The sequence below is a fragment of the Microtus ochrogaster genome, chromosome 8, assembly GCF_000317375.1.
Source record: "Microtus ochrogaster isolate Prairie Vole_2 chromosome 8, MicOch1.0, whole genome shotgun sequence".
NCBI lineage: Eukaryota > Metazoa > Chordata > Mammalia > Rodentia > Cricetidae > Microtus > Microtus ochrogaster.
The window spans coordinates 48,633,563-48,650,507 of NC_022015.1; the positions used below are offsets into that span (position 1 = coordinate 48,633,563).

A 16,945-nucleotide genomic window follows, 5' to 3' on the forward strand; every position below is an offset into this window, starting at 1 on the left:
TAACCCTAGTTCTACCCAGTAATATACACCTCTAACCCTAGTTATACCCAGTAATATACACCTTTAACCCTAGTTATACCCAGTAATATACACCTTTAACCCTAGTTCCCAGGAGGCGGCAGCAGATGCAGCTCTATGAAACTGAGGCTAGCCTGGTCTACTTACAGAGCTCAAGTCCAACTAGGGATACATACTGCAACCCTGTCTCAGAAACAAATTAGAAGTAATATATTATACAATGAAAATATAAGACAAAAATTGGTAGAAGTATTTATAACGCCATTACCATAGGAGACATTTCTAGAGTACTAAATAAAAAGGTTCTTATAAACCAGAAGAAAAGGATACCCAGTCAAATTTTTAAAGAGGGCTAAGGATGCAACACACCTTTAACCAATGTCTAGCCATCCGAACTGGGCCAAGCAGGTACTAGAGGTCAAGTGTAGGCTTTGAAGCAGAGGTAGTGGTGGAAGGACAAACTCCTTACAACAGACCAAAACCAAAAGGAAAAACAGGACTGATCATTTGAGCCACATGTAAATAAAGAATTCATTTAGCAAAGAACACCATTAAATATAACAAGGCTTTCTGCACCAAAAAAGGATTTCCAACTTCACTGAGTAAGGTGCAAATTGAGGCCACATGAGATCCATTCCACATCGACCAGGTCAGACCACAATGTTTGCTGGTAAGGATGTAAAGAAAATGAAGTAGTAAACAATAGCCTTCCAATGCAAAAAAAAAAAAAAAAAAAACACTTTAAACTGAGGGAAACATTTTTTTGTAAAATCAGCCTTTGTCCTCACAAAATCTTTTTGACCAATGCTCTCAGCAGCTTTATACATAATAACTTTTATTGAAAAGTAATTAAGCCATCAACAAATGAATAAACATTCTCATGTAGTGGAATACTACTTGGCAATAAAAAGTAAAGAACAACTAACATGGAAGGATCTTTAAGATACTTATGCCAAGGGGGGCAAAGGCAAACAAAAGTATAGATTGTATCGCTCAGTTTAAATAGAGAAAATGCTGCAAAGTAGATGACAGAAAACAAATCTGATGCTTAAGAGATATTAAGGGGGTGACAAGGAGAAATTCCTACGGTGATAGACATATGCACTATCATGTGTTTTCACAGGCGTATGTGGAGGCAAAATGTAACATTGGAAATATAAGTAGTTTATTGTATCAGAACGCAATAAATCTTAAAATATCAGCAAAATCAAAAACCTTTCACAAAATATATCTGGGTGAAATATAAGCAGCTTAATGTATCAGACCTCAATACATCTTAAAAATATCAGCAAAACCAAAAGTCTTTCACAGATACATCTGGGTGAGTGACTAGATGGGAAAACTACAAAGAAGTAATAGCTCTGAAACAAGACTACTTGGGCACAGAAAAGAGGAGGTGCCAGTGGAGAGGAACAAAAGATGCTCTTTGGCCCTTCTGGTACTGGCTGTTTCTGAAACTGGCAAGTCGCATGTTTTTACGGTTATTTTAGCCATGTGCCTGCTTTCTATTACCCTGTGTACATATGCAGTCTTATAACTGGGGAGGGGGGCAAGGCACAAGCCACTGCCCAGGCTGTATTCTATCATTCTGGAGCACGGTCTACACAGAATAAACCATCTGCAGGACTAAGTTCTTTAAACTTTTCATTTGTTTCAGGTGGAAGAATTATCAACTGCAAACAACTAGAGATTAAATGGAAAAGCTATCGTAAACTTCCTGATAAACCACTGTCTGCGCTTGTTAATACACTCCTCCCACAAACAACTGGAGAGATTAAATGGAAAAGCTTTCGTAAATTTCCTGATAAACCACTGTCTGCGCTTGTTAATACACTCCTCCCACAACCTTCCAGGGTACACCTCCAAATACAAGCGGTTGAGCATGCACGTGGTACACAAACATAAATACACCCAACACATTTTCTTCTTTAAAAGTAGTTAATATTCTCGGAGTCATAGCTAAAACAGAATTATCTTCTTCGCATGCATTTTTGCCTTGAGTCATGGTGGGCAAGCAGTCTATCACTGAGTAATGGCCCCGACCTCTAGTTTTTGCTTAAATCAAACGACTAAAACACAGCCTGAGGCAAACCCATCACGGTTTGCAGTTGTCTTCTCCAGACACTGGAAAGGTCTTGGAATCGGGCTGGCCACAGCAGGCAGGGTAAGCGGAGCCTCGGGCTAAGCAGTCACCTCGGCCGCTCCCGCCCGTGGGAGCCCAAATACCAGTTCAGGAGCAGAGAGGGCCGCAGGGTATAGCAGCAGGAGCCATGCTCCACTTCCACCGGTCACATCCTCCCACGCCCCGCCTCCTAGAGGAGAGCACTTCCGGCCACAAAGGCGCTCGGGAACTCAAGCCGTGAGCCTGCACCAACCAGCGGCCGCGTCAGGCCGGCGCGACTGCGCGCGCATCGTGGCGCAGGTTCGAATCTCGGGCGCCTCGCTGCCGCTCCCCAACGTCCCGGTCGCCCTCAGGGCGCCGCAGCCCTCTGCTCCGCGCGGCCCTCCGCCCTCCCTCCGCCACCCGCGTGCCACCCATCCCCGGCCCATGGCCAAGCGGCGTGCGGCCGAGCCGCTCACGTTCCGCGTGCCTTGGAAGCGGCTCTTGCTCAGCGACTTCCCCGAGGGACCACCGCTCTGGGTCCCGCCGGCTCGGTCCCGCAAACGGCAGGGGGACGCGGGGACCATGGTGGAGCCTGCGGCTGCGCCCAGCAAGCGACGCGGCGGCGGGGATGGCGGCCAGGAGCGGCAACTTTGCCGCGGCCTGGAGCCGGGAAAGCCACCTCCCGGCGAGCAGGAAGAACCCCGGGGCAGCCGAGCTCCCGGCGGCGGCGACGACGGGATGGGGAGCGCTGGCAGCGGAGCCGACGGGGCGCACGTCCAGGTAGGTCCGCCCTCACCAGCCCGGAGCCGGGTCACAGACTGCGGAAGTCCGGCCCATTCGAGGGGCTGGACCAAATGGTAAAGACCGTGGTCCTGAGGGGTCAGCTCAGTGCAAGCCGGAGAGAGTTTTGTTTAACGGCGATTATTGTAGAACTTGTAGTAGGTTTTCCAGTAGCATCCATCAGTTAATTGAGCATGGTGCTCGGCTGGGCAGAAGGGAAGGGTGTCGTCGGGTCTTAAGAGAACCCGATAACTCATAATGTTCAGTCCTTTGAGAAAGGGTGGTGCCGCTATCTGTTTTGGCAGCAGCTAGCCATGAGATCCAGAAAAAAACACTAGAGGTGCAACTTATCCAAATTTATGTGTTGTAAGTGTATAAAAGAGCAGGCTCTTAAAATTTGGTTAAGGTTAAAGTTCAAAGTTGCCCGCAGTGGCAATGCACTCCTTTAATCCTAGACCTCAGGAGGCAGAGGCAGTTGGATCTATCTCTGAGTTTGAGGCCAGCCAGGTTTACAGAGGGAGTTCTGGCACAGCGGGGGGGGGGGCTGCGCTACAAAAAGAAACATTGTCTCAAACAAAACAAAAAATGGGGGAGTCTAAGGGTCTGTACTTTGTTACACACGAAGTACCTTTTCACACGGTGGATGGGATGAAATGCTAATTTTACTTTGTAAGATGTGACTGGAAAACTCCAAATGAGTTTATAAACTCACATTGTATATGTACCGCACAGCCTTGACCTGACTTGAGAACTCTCGACCTGCCTTTAAAGCGGTTCTGGTATAAGTTGGTGGAGGTTAGGGTATTTGGCAAGTGTAATTCTCAGAACTCAGCAAAACCACCTCAACCATCTTGGAATGCATCTGCTCAATGTCTTTTTTAGTGTCTTAAACATTTATGACAAAGTTAAGAATCATGCCATAAATTAATAATTGAGATACTTTTGCCATTGTTTTTCGTGCGAAGTCTGATAATGGAAATTTTTTATTTGATACTTTCCCCTTCCCCTTGGTTGTGAGAGATTATCTCTCTTTTTTGTTTCGATTTTCTAGCAATTTTCTAGCAATTTCTAGAAATTGGTTTCTCTGTTTTAATCTTGGTTGTTCTGGACCAGAATGACCTCTAACTCAGAGATCTGTCTGTCTCTGTTTCCCAGGTGCTGTGTTGAACGTATGGGGAGAGATTATCTTTCAATGCTGCTGTGACTGTTTCTAGTTGTGGTTTTGAGTTGTAAATATATAATTTAACATGGGCCTTATTTAGACTTTCGTTAGTTTGCGAGAAGTTCAAAATCAGCTTCCATAAAACAGAATCATAGTCTTCCACGACCATTGGGTATAGGCGCATGGTGTCTAGGGTGAGACCTTCCTCTCCAGACCATCTTTGGCAAGCTGTCCACATGCAGATTACCTTTCCTATCAGAATATACTGTGTGCAGTGTAGGTGCAGTCTGTCTATATGTGCATGACTGATAAGGGATAGAGAGGGACAAATTGGCCACGGGGAGCTTTTTGTTGTTGTTTATTTGAGAGGATTTCTTTGTGTAACAGAGTATACTAGAACTCACTTTGTAGATCAGTCTAGCCTTGAACTCACTGAGCTCCACCTGGCTCTGCCTCCCAAGTGCTGGGATTAGGACATTGAGCTTATAATTCGCAATCCTAGAGAAGCTAAATAAGAAGGTGAATCCAAAGACAAACATATAGACATCCTCCTGTGAATATAACTTCGTCAGGCGATGAAAGGAGACAGAGACAGAGACCCACATTGGAGCACCGGACAGAAATCTCAAGGTCCAAATCAGGAGCAGAAGGAGGGGGAGCACGAGCAAGGGACTCAGGACTGCGAGGGGTACACCCACACATTGAGACAATGGGGATGTTCTTTCGGGAACTCACCAAGGCCAGCTGGCCTGGGTCTGAAAAAAGCATGGGATAAAACCGGACTTGCTGAACATAGCGGACAATGAGGACTACTGAGAACTCAAGAACAATGGCAATGGGTTTTTGATCCTACTGCACATACTGGCTTTGTGGGAGCTTAGGCAGTTTGGATGCTCACCTTACTAAACCAGGATGGAGGTGGGTGGTCCTTGGACTTCCCACAGATCAGGGAACCTTGATTGCTCTTCAAGCTGATGAGGGAGAGGGACTTGATCAGGGGAGGGGGAGGGAAATGGGAGGCGGTGGCGGGGAGGAGGTGGAAATCCTTAATAAATTAATTAATTAAAAAATAAGTAAATAAATAAAAAAGAAAAAAAATAAAAGTGTGTCCCACCACCACCTGGCTCAAAGGGAGCTTTTAATATCTGCCACAGCATCTGCTTTAACTCATTTGGGTCTTGCCTCACACATTGGCTAGATATGGCAGTTTTTACCCTGTGTTAGTTGCAGCCAGATGGCAGTCATGAAGCCCTGCAATGTTCTGTTAGGTCTGTTCTTGAGTTCCCTCTCTTCTGCAGAACCATGAAACGACAGAAATTCTCCATCTCTCTTGCCTTCAATGACAAGATTTTGTATTAAGAGCATATCATCTAGGAGAAAAGAAAGACTATAACAAAAAGCATACTGACATCAGTGTTGGTCTGATTTCTCTTTGCTCAGATTAGGGTTTAAATCCTTGCCCTAACCTCATAGTCTCATGTAGGAAATGCCTTCTTTCCATGCACAGTAATCGTATCTACTTGGTGCTGTCAAGCTTCAGGATGGGTCCTGCATGGTTTCATGTACAGAGTCAATGTATATGTACATGTGTGTGTGTGTACACAAAGTTTATATGTGTATATAGAGAGGGGATAGTTTAATGTACGTGTATACTCAAGACAAAGCCAAGAGTGCATTTATCTTTAATGATGGTATAATTTTATGCAGACTAATTGCTTAGCCAATATTGCATTATACTTTCCAATAACAGCAGAAATTTGTTTGTTTTTTTGTTTTTCGAGACGGGGTTTCTCTGTGTAACAGCCCTAGTTGTCCTGGAACTAGTTCTTGTAGACCAGGCTGGCCTCAAAATCAGAAATTTGCCTGCTTCTGCCTCCCGAGTGCTGGGATTAAAGGCCTGCGCCACCACCGCCTGGCTCAGAAATGTCTTATTAGGACAAGAGTTAATAATATGTGATATCCAGCAATAGTGAGCATTTACCATCTTAATTTTTAATTCTCACAAAGATCCTAATTCATGTTTCTAAGGGGGTAAGATCGGAGATTTTTGCCAGTTACTCAAAGTGAGGTATACCCAATGGCAGCTTGTTCTCAGTCACTGTTAGGCTTACATCAGATGATCCTTTTCCTTTGTACTTGTTAAGTAGAGAACTAGAGGGTAACTATTTTGACCCCATTTGTTTATTAAAGTGGAAGTTTTTTTGATACATCCTTTAAAAGTTTTTCATGTATGCATTTGGTTATCTGCTGAGCCATCTCACCAGCCCTGTCTTTTGACTTTATTGTACCTTTAGCCCAATATTAAGAAATTCCCCCAAAGGCTAATTCTTTTTGCCTTAAAGTCTCAAAGGGTGACTGTAATATGACTGCTTATCGTGCTGTCTACTTTGTCATGTATCCCCTGAGCATTGACGTGTAGCCACTTTGAATAGTAGAAGTGTAAGGTACATTCTTAATTTTAAAAAGAGTGTCTTATACCATTACGTTTTGAAATATTGAAGCAATATTTTTGCTATATTGGGTTAAAGAAAATCAAAGTTAATTTCCCTTGTTTTTATTTCTGTTATCATTGGAGGAGTAAGTACATGTGATTGCCATTGCGGTGGATGGAGTTACTGTAGCGAGTGTAAATGTAACACAGGCGAATAAGGCAAGGGTGTTCAGGTTGACAACTGATACCGTCAGCCTTTGTGGGACTCCAGTGCTGCTGTCTTTACATGGAGTATTTTAAGGATGTTGTGCCAATTTTAACTTCATTACTTAAAGTAATGTTGTAATCATTTAGGGTAAACTGCTTAAAGTTTAAGGGGTTCATTTGGCTTGATAGACCTAATTGTCAGTCATACTGATAGTCAATTCTGTGTTCTTCTCTTTATCACGTTTATATACTAAACTTTATAGGAGGTCATGAAGTATTTTGGCCTCTATGTTAGTTTAAATCCTAAACATCAGGAAAAATCAAAAGTAGGTTATATTTCTCATTGAACTTAACACTGGCTGCCATTCATCAAACCCACATGGTGACTCACAACAGTTTGTAACTCCAGTCTGAGGGGATCTGATGCCTTCTTCTGGCCTCCTCAGGAACTGCATGCCCACAGTACACAGACATACGTTCAGGCAAAATACTCATACACATAAATCAAAATTTTACAATACTACAATTTTTTTTAAGATGCTATTAAAGGAAATTTTTAAAAAAAATTAAACCCTTAGCAAATACCCACACATTTGATTGGGTATGTGAAATGCTTTATCAAAATCAAAACTGCCTTTGTTGAAAATGAAAAAGTGTGTAAGACATACATATCTAAGTCTTTTTCAGACAGGGAATTTAAAAAGTAGTTATTGGGCTGGCAGGATGTCTTAGCAGGTAAAGGCACTTGCTTCCAAGCCCAAGGACTTGACTTTAGTCCCCAGAACTCACATGGTGGAAGGGGGGTGTTATCTCCCGAAGGTTGTCCTCTGACCTTTTTGAGCCAGGGTAGCCCAGGATGGCCTTAAGTTTCCAGCTCCTCCACTCAGTGCCCTCAGTGCTGTGATTCTGGGCATGTCAACCCGCGCAACTGAAAGAAGGAGATATTCCCTACAGTGTGTATGTGTGGTGTTGTGTTGTGGGTGGGGGGTGTGTGTGGTGGGGGTGGTGTTTTCTAAACCAGTGCTAACATTTTATCTCTCTTCTTTCCTTAAAGCCCAGTGAAGACTTTTGGCAGTATAATACATTCCAGTACTGGAGGAACCCTCTACCACCTCTTGATCTGGCAGCTCTTGAAGATGTGAGTGCCGACAGTTTGACAGAAACACTTCAGGACAAGAATGAAGTAGTTGAGATTGACATGGAATCCTGACAGGAGAAACTGAAGAAGTGGATTTTTTTAATTTGGGAAGCACTAAAGGAAATGTTATTTTCTGTCCTTGACATTTGACATGGTACTGTTGTCTAATCTGAAAAAATGAGGAAGAATTTTCAGGCTTAAATACTTGTAATTACTACTGAATATCCTAATGGAGATTTCTAAAGGATATAATATAGCTGGAGGCAAAATACTTGCATTTTTAATGAAAGGGGTTTTGTTCTTGCTCTAATTTTGGAGATGCTTATCTTGGAAAGGGTGTTGCAGCTTTAGAGGAAGCACTCAGCTCTTCCTCTCTTGCTCTGTCAAATGTTCCTCTGCACCAAAAAGCTTTCTTGCGGTACATGGAATGAACACATTTAACATTTATATAACTGATGCTAATAAATACTTTCTAGTACATTTTATTGGCTCCTCTTGGTTGAACAAGTAGACTTGAGTATCTATGCAAATTTAAAATGTGAGATTGTTTCTTAAGCTAATATTGTTTTAGAAGACTATAAATTTTAAACTAGTGAGAATTTCCATTTAGGTAGCTTGTTTTATCTTTCAGTATTTGCTGTTTATTAGAGACAACAGATATAGCCAAAAATTGGATAAAGAGCAGTAAGAAGTAGATGCCTGCCCCTCCTCCCCTTTTCTGAAGTGAAAGGAATGATGTGGTCAGTGAATTGAGTTTTGGTTTGAGTCCATTTTGTTACTGTTGACTACTTTAGCCCCGCAGTTCTCAACACTGATAGCACTTTAACAGGTTTTGTTTTTTTGAGCCCCACCCTAGAGAAATTTCATTCAATTATTTGAAGGTGGGCTTTACACATAGTTAGTCTTTTATTGTTGTGTTGTTTTGGGCGCCAAGTCTGCATTCCTGTACTGTGCAGAGCTGGCCAGAACCACTAGACTAGGAGCTTTTCCTGTTTAAAGGAGATCACTAGTGAGCTGAAGAATGCCTGTTTGTTAGTCTTGTCCTTGATTTGTTACGTTATTGGATCTGTCACTTCTACGTTACTGTGTTACAGTTTTATTGTTAATAAAGTACACTGTTTATGCTTGAGTTATGTATCAATTGCTGCTTTTTGTATTGCATACAGAATGCTGGCTTTGTTACTGAATAATTTGTTTATGTTTGTGTATTTTTGACATTAAATCCAGTCCAAAATTCAGAAAAGATAGTTGATGTCAGTAAGAGGAAAATGAGAAATAATAAATAGTATCTACCTCAGAGTGACTACTTTTTAAAATGTTATGTTTGATTGGCATGGTTTTTTGTGGTTGATCCTCACTCTTATCTGCCTGCCTGTCCAGGCTTCCCTGATGTTTTTTTCATACACAGGGCTGTTGTTTCAGCCTCTTCATCCTCCTTCTTTAAACCTTTTCTACCTCCTGGAGTCCCTGTCTCAGTCTCTTTTCCTGTTGTGATGCCAACAGGATCAAAAAGCCACTTAGGGCAGAGAAGGTTCACTCCAGCTCTGCTGAGGCTACAGTTCCCCTTATGGAAGGCTCAGCAGCAAGGGCAGGAGGCAGTGGACACGTGTACTCACTGTAAGATAACCTTTAAAATGGCAACTTTGTATATGTATGTGGACACTTGTTTTCTCTGTGGTGGTCAGTGAACAACTTGAGAGTTGGTCCTGCCCGCTGTTTCCTGGGGACCAAACTCAGGTCATTAGGCATGGAAAGCCAGTACCTTTACCTGCTGAGCCAGCTCAATGGCTGTCACCTTTTTATATGGTCCAGGATTACTGCCCAAAGAATGTTAAGCCCTATCTCAGCTGGGGTCAAAATAATTTCTCCCAGGTGACAATAGATCTTGTCAAGTTGACAGCATCACAGACCTGTCTAGTTTCTTGGCTTGCCTATGCTCACCCCCTCAGATATATGTTTGTTAAAAGCAGATCTATTTTAAGAGAAACATTTAATACTTGTTTTTCTGAACTTGGGTTACCTCACCTAGTACTTTCTACTTCATACGTTTTCCTACAACTTTTTGGTTGTGGTTGAATAAAATTTGATTACCTGTGTCACGTTTTCTTTGTCTGCTGATAGACGTTGAGGCTGATTCCATTTACTCCTCTTGTGACTAGGACAGGAATAAACACAAACGTGCACACACCTCTAGCAGGATATAGAGTCTTTTGGATACGTTATGTCCAGAAATAGTATAGCTGGTAGTTATATGGTCATATGGTAGCTCCACGTCTAGTATAGGGATATTTTTTCTTTTTCCTTTTTTGTTTAGAACTTACCCTGACAGTGGCTGTACAAGTTTACGTTCCCATGAACAAAAAGGGTTTTCCCACATCTGTTTTTTCATTTTTTGAGACAGAGTCTTGTGTAGCCCTGGAACTCCAGGTGTGTTCCACTACACCCAACTTGGCATTTGTTTTCTTGATAGCCCTATTCACAAGGGTGGGATGTAATCACTGCGCTTCAATTTGCATTTCTCTGCTGGCCAAGGACATTAAACTCTTCAAAATACTTCTTTGTCAGGGCTGGGGAGACGGCTCAGTGGTTAAGAGCATTGCCTGCTCTTCCAAAGGACCTGAGTTCAATTCCCAGCAACCACATGGTGGCTCACAACCATCTGTAATGAGATCTGCTGCCCTCTTCTGGCCTGCAGACATACAGACAGAATATTGTATACATAAGAAATTAAAAAAAAGTACTTCTTTGTCCTTGTGTTTTGTTTAAGGACATTTATCGGTTGGCAGTATATGTGTGTGTCTGCTTTGCAGGAGCTTCTTGATTTTATGTAATCCTGCTCTGTGATGCTGGAATTCTATCCAGCAAATGTTGTCTATATCTACATTTGAGAGTTGTTTCTATGCTTCCCCTACAGGTTCAGCATTTTATGTTTTAAATTAAGGTCTTTGGTCCACCTGGGATTTGTTGAAATGGAGTTAGATGTAATCTAATTCTTCTGTAGGTGGGCGCCTTTGCTGGGTGAAAATAACCTTGGACTGATCCTCCTGCCTCCACCTCCCTGCTGGGATTACAGGTGTGTGACACCTCACCTGGTTTATGTGATGTTGGGGATCAAACCTAGGGCTTCCTATATGCCAGGCAAGTACTCTAACAACTGGGCCGCACGCCCAGCCCATAAATATTACATTTAGAGGTATATTACATAATAGAGAGTTGGTAGATTTGCTTAGTAGAACAAAGACGACAGGAAGAAACCAATGAACTTGATGGTGGAGCAAAAGAAATGATCACAGCTCAACACAAGAAAGAACACTACAAGGAACAGAATCTCAGCAGCTCATGGTACAATACAGAAACTCAGAATATTTACGTCACTGAAGCACTAAGACTAAGAATCACTGAGCTGGGAATGCAGCTCGGGGCTATAGTGCTTGTTCAGTATAATGGTGAGTCACTGGGATCAGTAAGAAAAACACAGGGTAGGGAGTGAAAGTAATATTACATAGAACCTTATTTTGAGGAATTAGATCAAGTGGATACATTTCTTTATAGGCATAAACTACTATGGCATCTTCATAAATATGTAACCTTAATAGTCTCATGTCTATTAAAAAAAAACTAAATTCATACCTTGAAACCTTCCAAAAGTCCTCTGGAGTCATGTAATCTTGCTGGAAAACTCTTCCAATTATTTAAGGTAGAAATAACACAATTTCCTTCAGAAAAAATGAGACATAAACACTTTTTCAGTTCATTTTGCAAGGCCAGTGTCACTCTGATTCCAAAACTAGAAAAACATCTCTCATGCACATAAGCATAGAAGTCTTCCTCTATAAAATGCTGAGAAATAAAATTTATTAACATAAATATACATATTTCTCTGATATCCTAAGGTAGGTTTAATAGTCATTCTTTTTTTCTTTTGCTTATCTAATTGTTTTTTTTAATCTGCATATTTTATTTTGCTTTTTAATCCAAGACAGACACTATAGTCATGATTGGTCCTGAACATGTTTTGAATCTTCACGGGGCTAATGAGTCTTTGGAAACTCCAAGCTGTTGAAGTGACATTGCTTTGTGAATAAATAGCTTAGTATTCCAGTCAGTAACCAGCTTTCAAATATGCTGGCTCGCCCTCCAGATGAAAGGTGGAGCTATTTCATGATGCTTATTAAAATTTCAAAACAATCGTTTTACTTACATTAGTATAGCTTTTCTGATGTGAACTCATAAAACTACAGGTGCGAAAGTGTGGGATCATTCATTGGTGCCCAGTTGCTTACCAGCCCTGCTTTATAGGCATCTTCTGGATAGTGAGTTCCAGGTCAGGGTAACAGCTGGGGAGTCTACACAAAACTAAATCTGTCAACCAACATCTTAATAGTGTGCACTCCTTTTCTGATTATATAAATTGCATGTGCATATATAGGAAATGTAAAGCATAAAAGGAAAAAAAATTGGAATTCCATTTCCCAGAGACAACTCCAGACAATATTTTGCTTTGTTATTTCTTATCTACAATTATACAAATACATTTGAATCTATTATGGTTCATTTTTAAGTAACTCATGAACATTGTTAGACACATTTGATCCCCTACCCCCAGATTCTGTATTGTTTTATCATACTTCTGCCCTTTGGACTATGTATCAGCTTGAAATTTCCAGATTTTCAGCGGGAGATGGGGAGTGATGAACGGGTACGTACGGTGGTGTGTATAGGCCTAACCCGACTCAGTATACATATGTATGGAATTGTCAGAGTGATCCAGACCTACATACGTACACACACACAGGCGGAAGGAGTGATGAAAGGGTCCAGTGGTGCATAGGCATAACCTGACTCAGTATACATATGTACAGAATTGTCAGAGTGATACAGACCTACACACACGCACACACGGGCTTTTGGTCTATTAAAAAGAAGCAACTTGTGAAATTGTAAGCAAAGAGTTGAACACAAACAATTATTTTTAAATGACACCAATATAACTTAGAATAATGTATAGTAGCATGAGGTGAACATCCCACCCAGCCCCTCTTGATGGACACTATGATGGGCGAATGACAATTATGGGCTAAAAGGAGAGGTAAATGGACATCATTTTACGTGAGATTTATTATTAAAATATATATACAATTTTATTCGAATCTAATGAAGGAAATTAAATAAAGTGCTATTTCCCAGATAAATGTTTCTTTTACATTTTTATTTCTCTTTTAGAGTAGTTAAAAGTGCTTATACCAAAGGCTCACATCCGAGTTGAGGGCTAAGACACTGTACATACGGTGATTGACTAGTGTAGCTTGTGCGTCTCCACACTGCCTATCTCCTGCCAGACAAAAGTGTCTCTTGGTTACACGTTGCTTAACAAAGGACAGGGTGAAGGTTGAAAACCAAGATGATAAGGTAAGCAGCAAGGAGATGCATGTATCTAGAGAGTCTTCTCGTGCCTGTTCCTCGGCCTGAGGCACCTTAGGATCCCCTTTCTTTGACGCCGTGAATACATTGCACGGTGCTTTCAGCGCAGTTCGTACATCCACTCCCCCACACACAAAGGGAACAGTGGTGACCTACGTGCTTCCGCTTTAGAACCCATTGCGAGAAGGAAGGAAGCAAGAGAATGACAGAAAGTCAGGGAGATGGAGTCAGCACAGCTCCAGCTCCCCGTGGGAACAAGAAAGCCCTTCCCGCCATAAACTTACCACCACAAAGACATTAAACCACATCTGTTTTCATTGCTGCCTCCAGCTCTCTCCGCTTATCAATTACATTTACAGAACTCATGAATAACCTACTGACGTGTTAGCTTATCTCCCCCAGCCCTTGCCTCCTAGCTTCACAATTGGTCTTTCGTGGGACCGATTTCAGGGCTTCTAGCCATAATATCATCTGGCCTCTCAGCCTTTCCTTTGCTATCTTTCTCCATAGCTGAGCAATTTAGACAAGGGCCAAGGTCTTCCGCTAGCCTGAGCTATACCACTCAAACCTGCTCAAACCGCAGCTCACCTGCCCTGAGTCCTGGTCAGCTGAACATCAGGATATGTACCAGAGACAATGGTCTAAGTGGTATGGAGAACAGGAGTCCTGGGGGCCGCTCCTTTGTTCCCGGCCACTTAGCTCCTAAATAATCACATAGGAACTGTATTAATTAAATCACTGCTTGGCCCATTAGCTCTAACTTCTTATTGGCTAACACTTACATCTTAATTTAACCCATCTCCATTAATCTGTGCGTCACCACGAGGTCGTGGCCTACCAACAAAGTTTCAGCATGTCTATCTCCATGGCATCTCTTAACTCTGCCTTTCTTCCTCCCAGCATACAGCCTAGCTTTTCCTGCCTACCAAAGTCCTACCCTATCAGGCCAAGGCAGTTCTTTTATTCATTAACCAATAAAAGCAACATAGAGACAGAAGGACCTCCCACACCAGCTTCTCAGGATTTCTCAAACAAGTCGTTGAAATGAGCTCATATTTCGCAGGGAGCCGGACAGGATCGCCATTACAAGATGGCGCCGACATCCTGTCTTGTTGGAAATAAACAACTCCATATTTGGCTATGCCTTTGGGAGCTGCGTGTCCCCTGTTTCCCGCATGCGCGGTGGTTTAGAGTCCTTGGGCCTATCCTGACGCAGTCTAGTGTCAGCTGACCTGACGGTGGCAGCCAATCACAGGGCGACCCGTGTGCCTACTCCCTATATAAGCAGCTGCTTTAGTGCTCTCAGAGCCCCTCGCTTCCTGCTCTCCCTCAACCAAGAAGCACTCCATTAAAGCGTGATCTGAGAAGAATCCTCGTGTGGTGGTTGTTCTTTCTCGCTGGTCGAGAAGTTCGCCACAATATTTTAAAACTATTTATTTTATGTGTATAAGTGTTTTTGTCTGCATTCTGCATGTACATATACCATGTGCATGCCTGATGCCATGGAGATCAGAAGAGGGCATTGGATCCCGTGGACCTGGATTCTGGGAACCGAACTTGGATCCTCTGCAAGAGCAGCAAGTCCTGTTAACTGCTGGGGCATCTCTCCAGCCCCAGGAGTTCACACGTCTATGTCTTTGAGCTTGTGATGAGTGGGGTCTTTGCCAAGATACCTTCATGGCACCCTTGCAACTGCTCTCCTGAAAAGTACTTCATTCATTTAGCTGTTTAATATTTAGAGTTTCTTTTAATTTTTAATTATGTGTAGGTGTGTCTGTGTGTGGGTTATGTGCACATTTGTGCAGATGCCAGCAGAAGCCGGAGGTATAGTATTTCCCGGAGCAGACTGGGTACAGGTGACTGCGAGCCACCTGATGTGGGTGCTGGGTATGGACTCAGGTCCTCTGGAAGAACAGTGCACTTCATTCTCTTACCTGCTGAGCTATTTTTCCAGTCTCCTTTGATTTCTCTTTAGTGCTACTTGCCTCTTTAGCGGCGACACCCTCTTTGGGTGCAATTTTCAACATGCTTCTATTTCTAGCAAATTGCGTATTTTCCACCTATTTCTTTTGATGTTCTTCATTCCCATCTCTCTGAATAATAATCATGGGAAGTGGTTGTTCTGTGGATCTAGTGTACCAGACACAGCAAGAAGCCCCCCCTCTCAGGGCCAGTTTTCTGCGTCAGACAACTTTTCATTACGGTGACGAAACACCTAGCGTAGGCTAACTTGCAGGAAGAAAGATTCCCTCTTGGTTCATGGTTTTTGTTCATGTTGCACCGTAGCTCTGGGTTTGTGACAAGGTGAAACAACATGTCAGGAAGCACATGGAACAAAGTTTCTCAACAACTAACCCAGGAAGACAAAGGGATAAGAGGAAAGATCCTGGACCCCAGTACACTCTGACACAGTCCTGCTTTCTCCCTCTAGGTCCCACCTCCTGATGCTTCACCAGCTCCCAGGGCACTAGACAACTCAAGCCTTCAGCTCACAAACTTTTGGATTGCACGGAAAACTGGAATCATACTGTGGGATTTCTGCTTTCTTTGTCAGACTTGAGCCCACGTGACATTCCTTCTGTCTCTCCCAACGCCGTTAGGACAACCTTCTCTCGTTGTGACTTCTCTGCCTTCCAGCACCAACTCTCCTGTCGGAAGGAGGATGACAGCACTTGGGATATTACTTCCGGGCTATTGCAGCTTCTGAAAAGTTAAAGCAAGAAGAGAGAAACTAGTTACGACTATGTAAAAGCCATATAAGCTACAGGCGTTTCCATGCCCCTTTTTGTGTACAGTTAATACCTTATATGGTCATTGTTAGCTTACTCTCATTCAGTTGAACATGTACAATGGTCACCTGTCTGTGTGTGTTCTGTTCTGGCGATATTCTGCTTATAATATTTGTAATAAAAGTGTGAACTTTGTTACTCAAAATAATTACTATTGAACTTTACCGTTTTATGGAGATCAGATCACCTTTGCCTGACTTCTGGAGTCCAGTTCTGAGTCTATGTATACCATATGTGCACCACAGAAGACTACGTGGTTTTCTTTTCATGGGATTTATTCTTCAGTGATGAGGAGATACCTACCGTGCTGAGTTAGAGTGAAACTTCTTAAAATAAAAAAAATATAAAAAAATTATTCTTATGTATGTGTCCCTATGTGGATTTTGCCACAAATGTATAGATGCCCACGGAGAACACAATATTGGATCCCTTGGAGCTGGAATTACAGAAGGTTGTGAGCATCTCAACACGGGTTCTGGGAACTGAACTTGGGTCCTCTGGAAAAGCAGCAAGTGCTCCTAACTGCTGAGTAGTCTCTCCATCCCTCCACATTTTCAGTTATTCTCTGGAGCAGAGGATTTGACTTTATCTTTGCATCATTGACCCCTTTAGTTAAAGATCTTATAAATTATAACAATGTTTTTTTTTTTCTGGAAAAATTCACATGACGACCATACATGTTAAATGCAATTTCAGGGTTTTTTTTTTAATTTATTTTTATTTTTTTATTTTTTTTGCAAGACTCCTGATTTGCTTTATATATCTTTGACACCCGACCAATAATGGCAAATGATTTTGTTCTGCGCTTACAGTATAGCTGGCACTGTGAGAATGACCAACTACATGGATGGTGTGTGTGTGTGTGTGTGTGTGTGTGTGTGTGTGTGTGTGTGTG

At 42.3% G+C, this 16,945-nt stretch overlaps 1 protein-coding gene across 1 annotated transcript; it reads left to right on the plus strand.

Moving 5' to 3' along the window:
* Positions 1–888: 888 nt before the first annotated feature.
* Positions 889–8,969, plus strand: C8H9orf40 (chromosome 8 C9orf40 homolog). The gene is made up of 2 exons (XM_005352031.3): positions 889–2,902; positions 7,757–8,969. The coding sequence occupies exons 1-2, from the start codon at positions 2,567–2,569 to the stop codon at positions 7,910–7,912; spliced, it is 492 nt and encodes a 163-aa protein (XP_005352088.1). The 5' UTR covers positions 889–2,566; the 3' UTR covers positions 7,913–8,969.
* Positions 8,970–16,945: the final 7,976 nt, after the last annotated feature.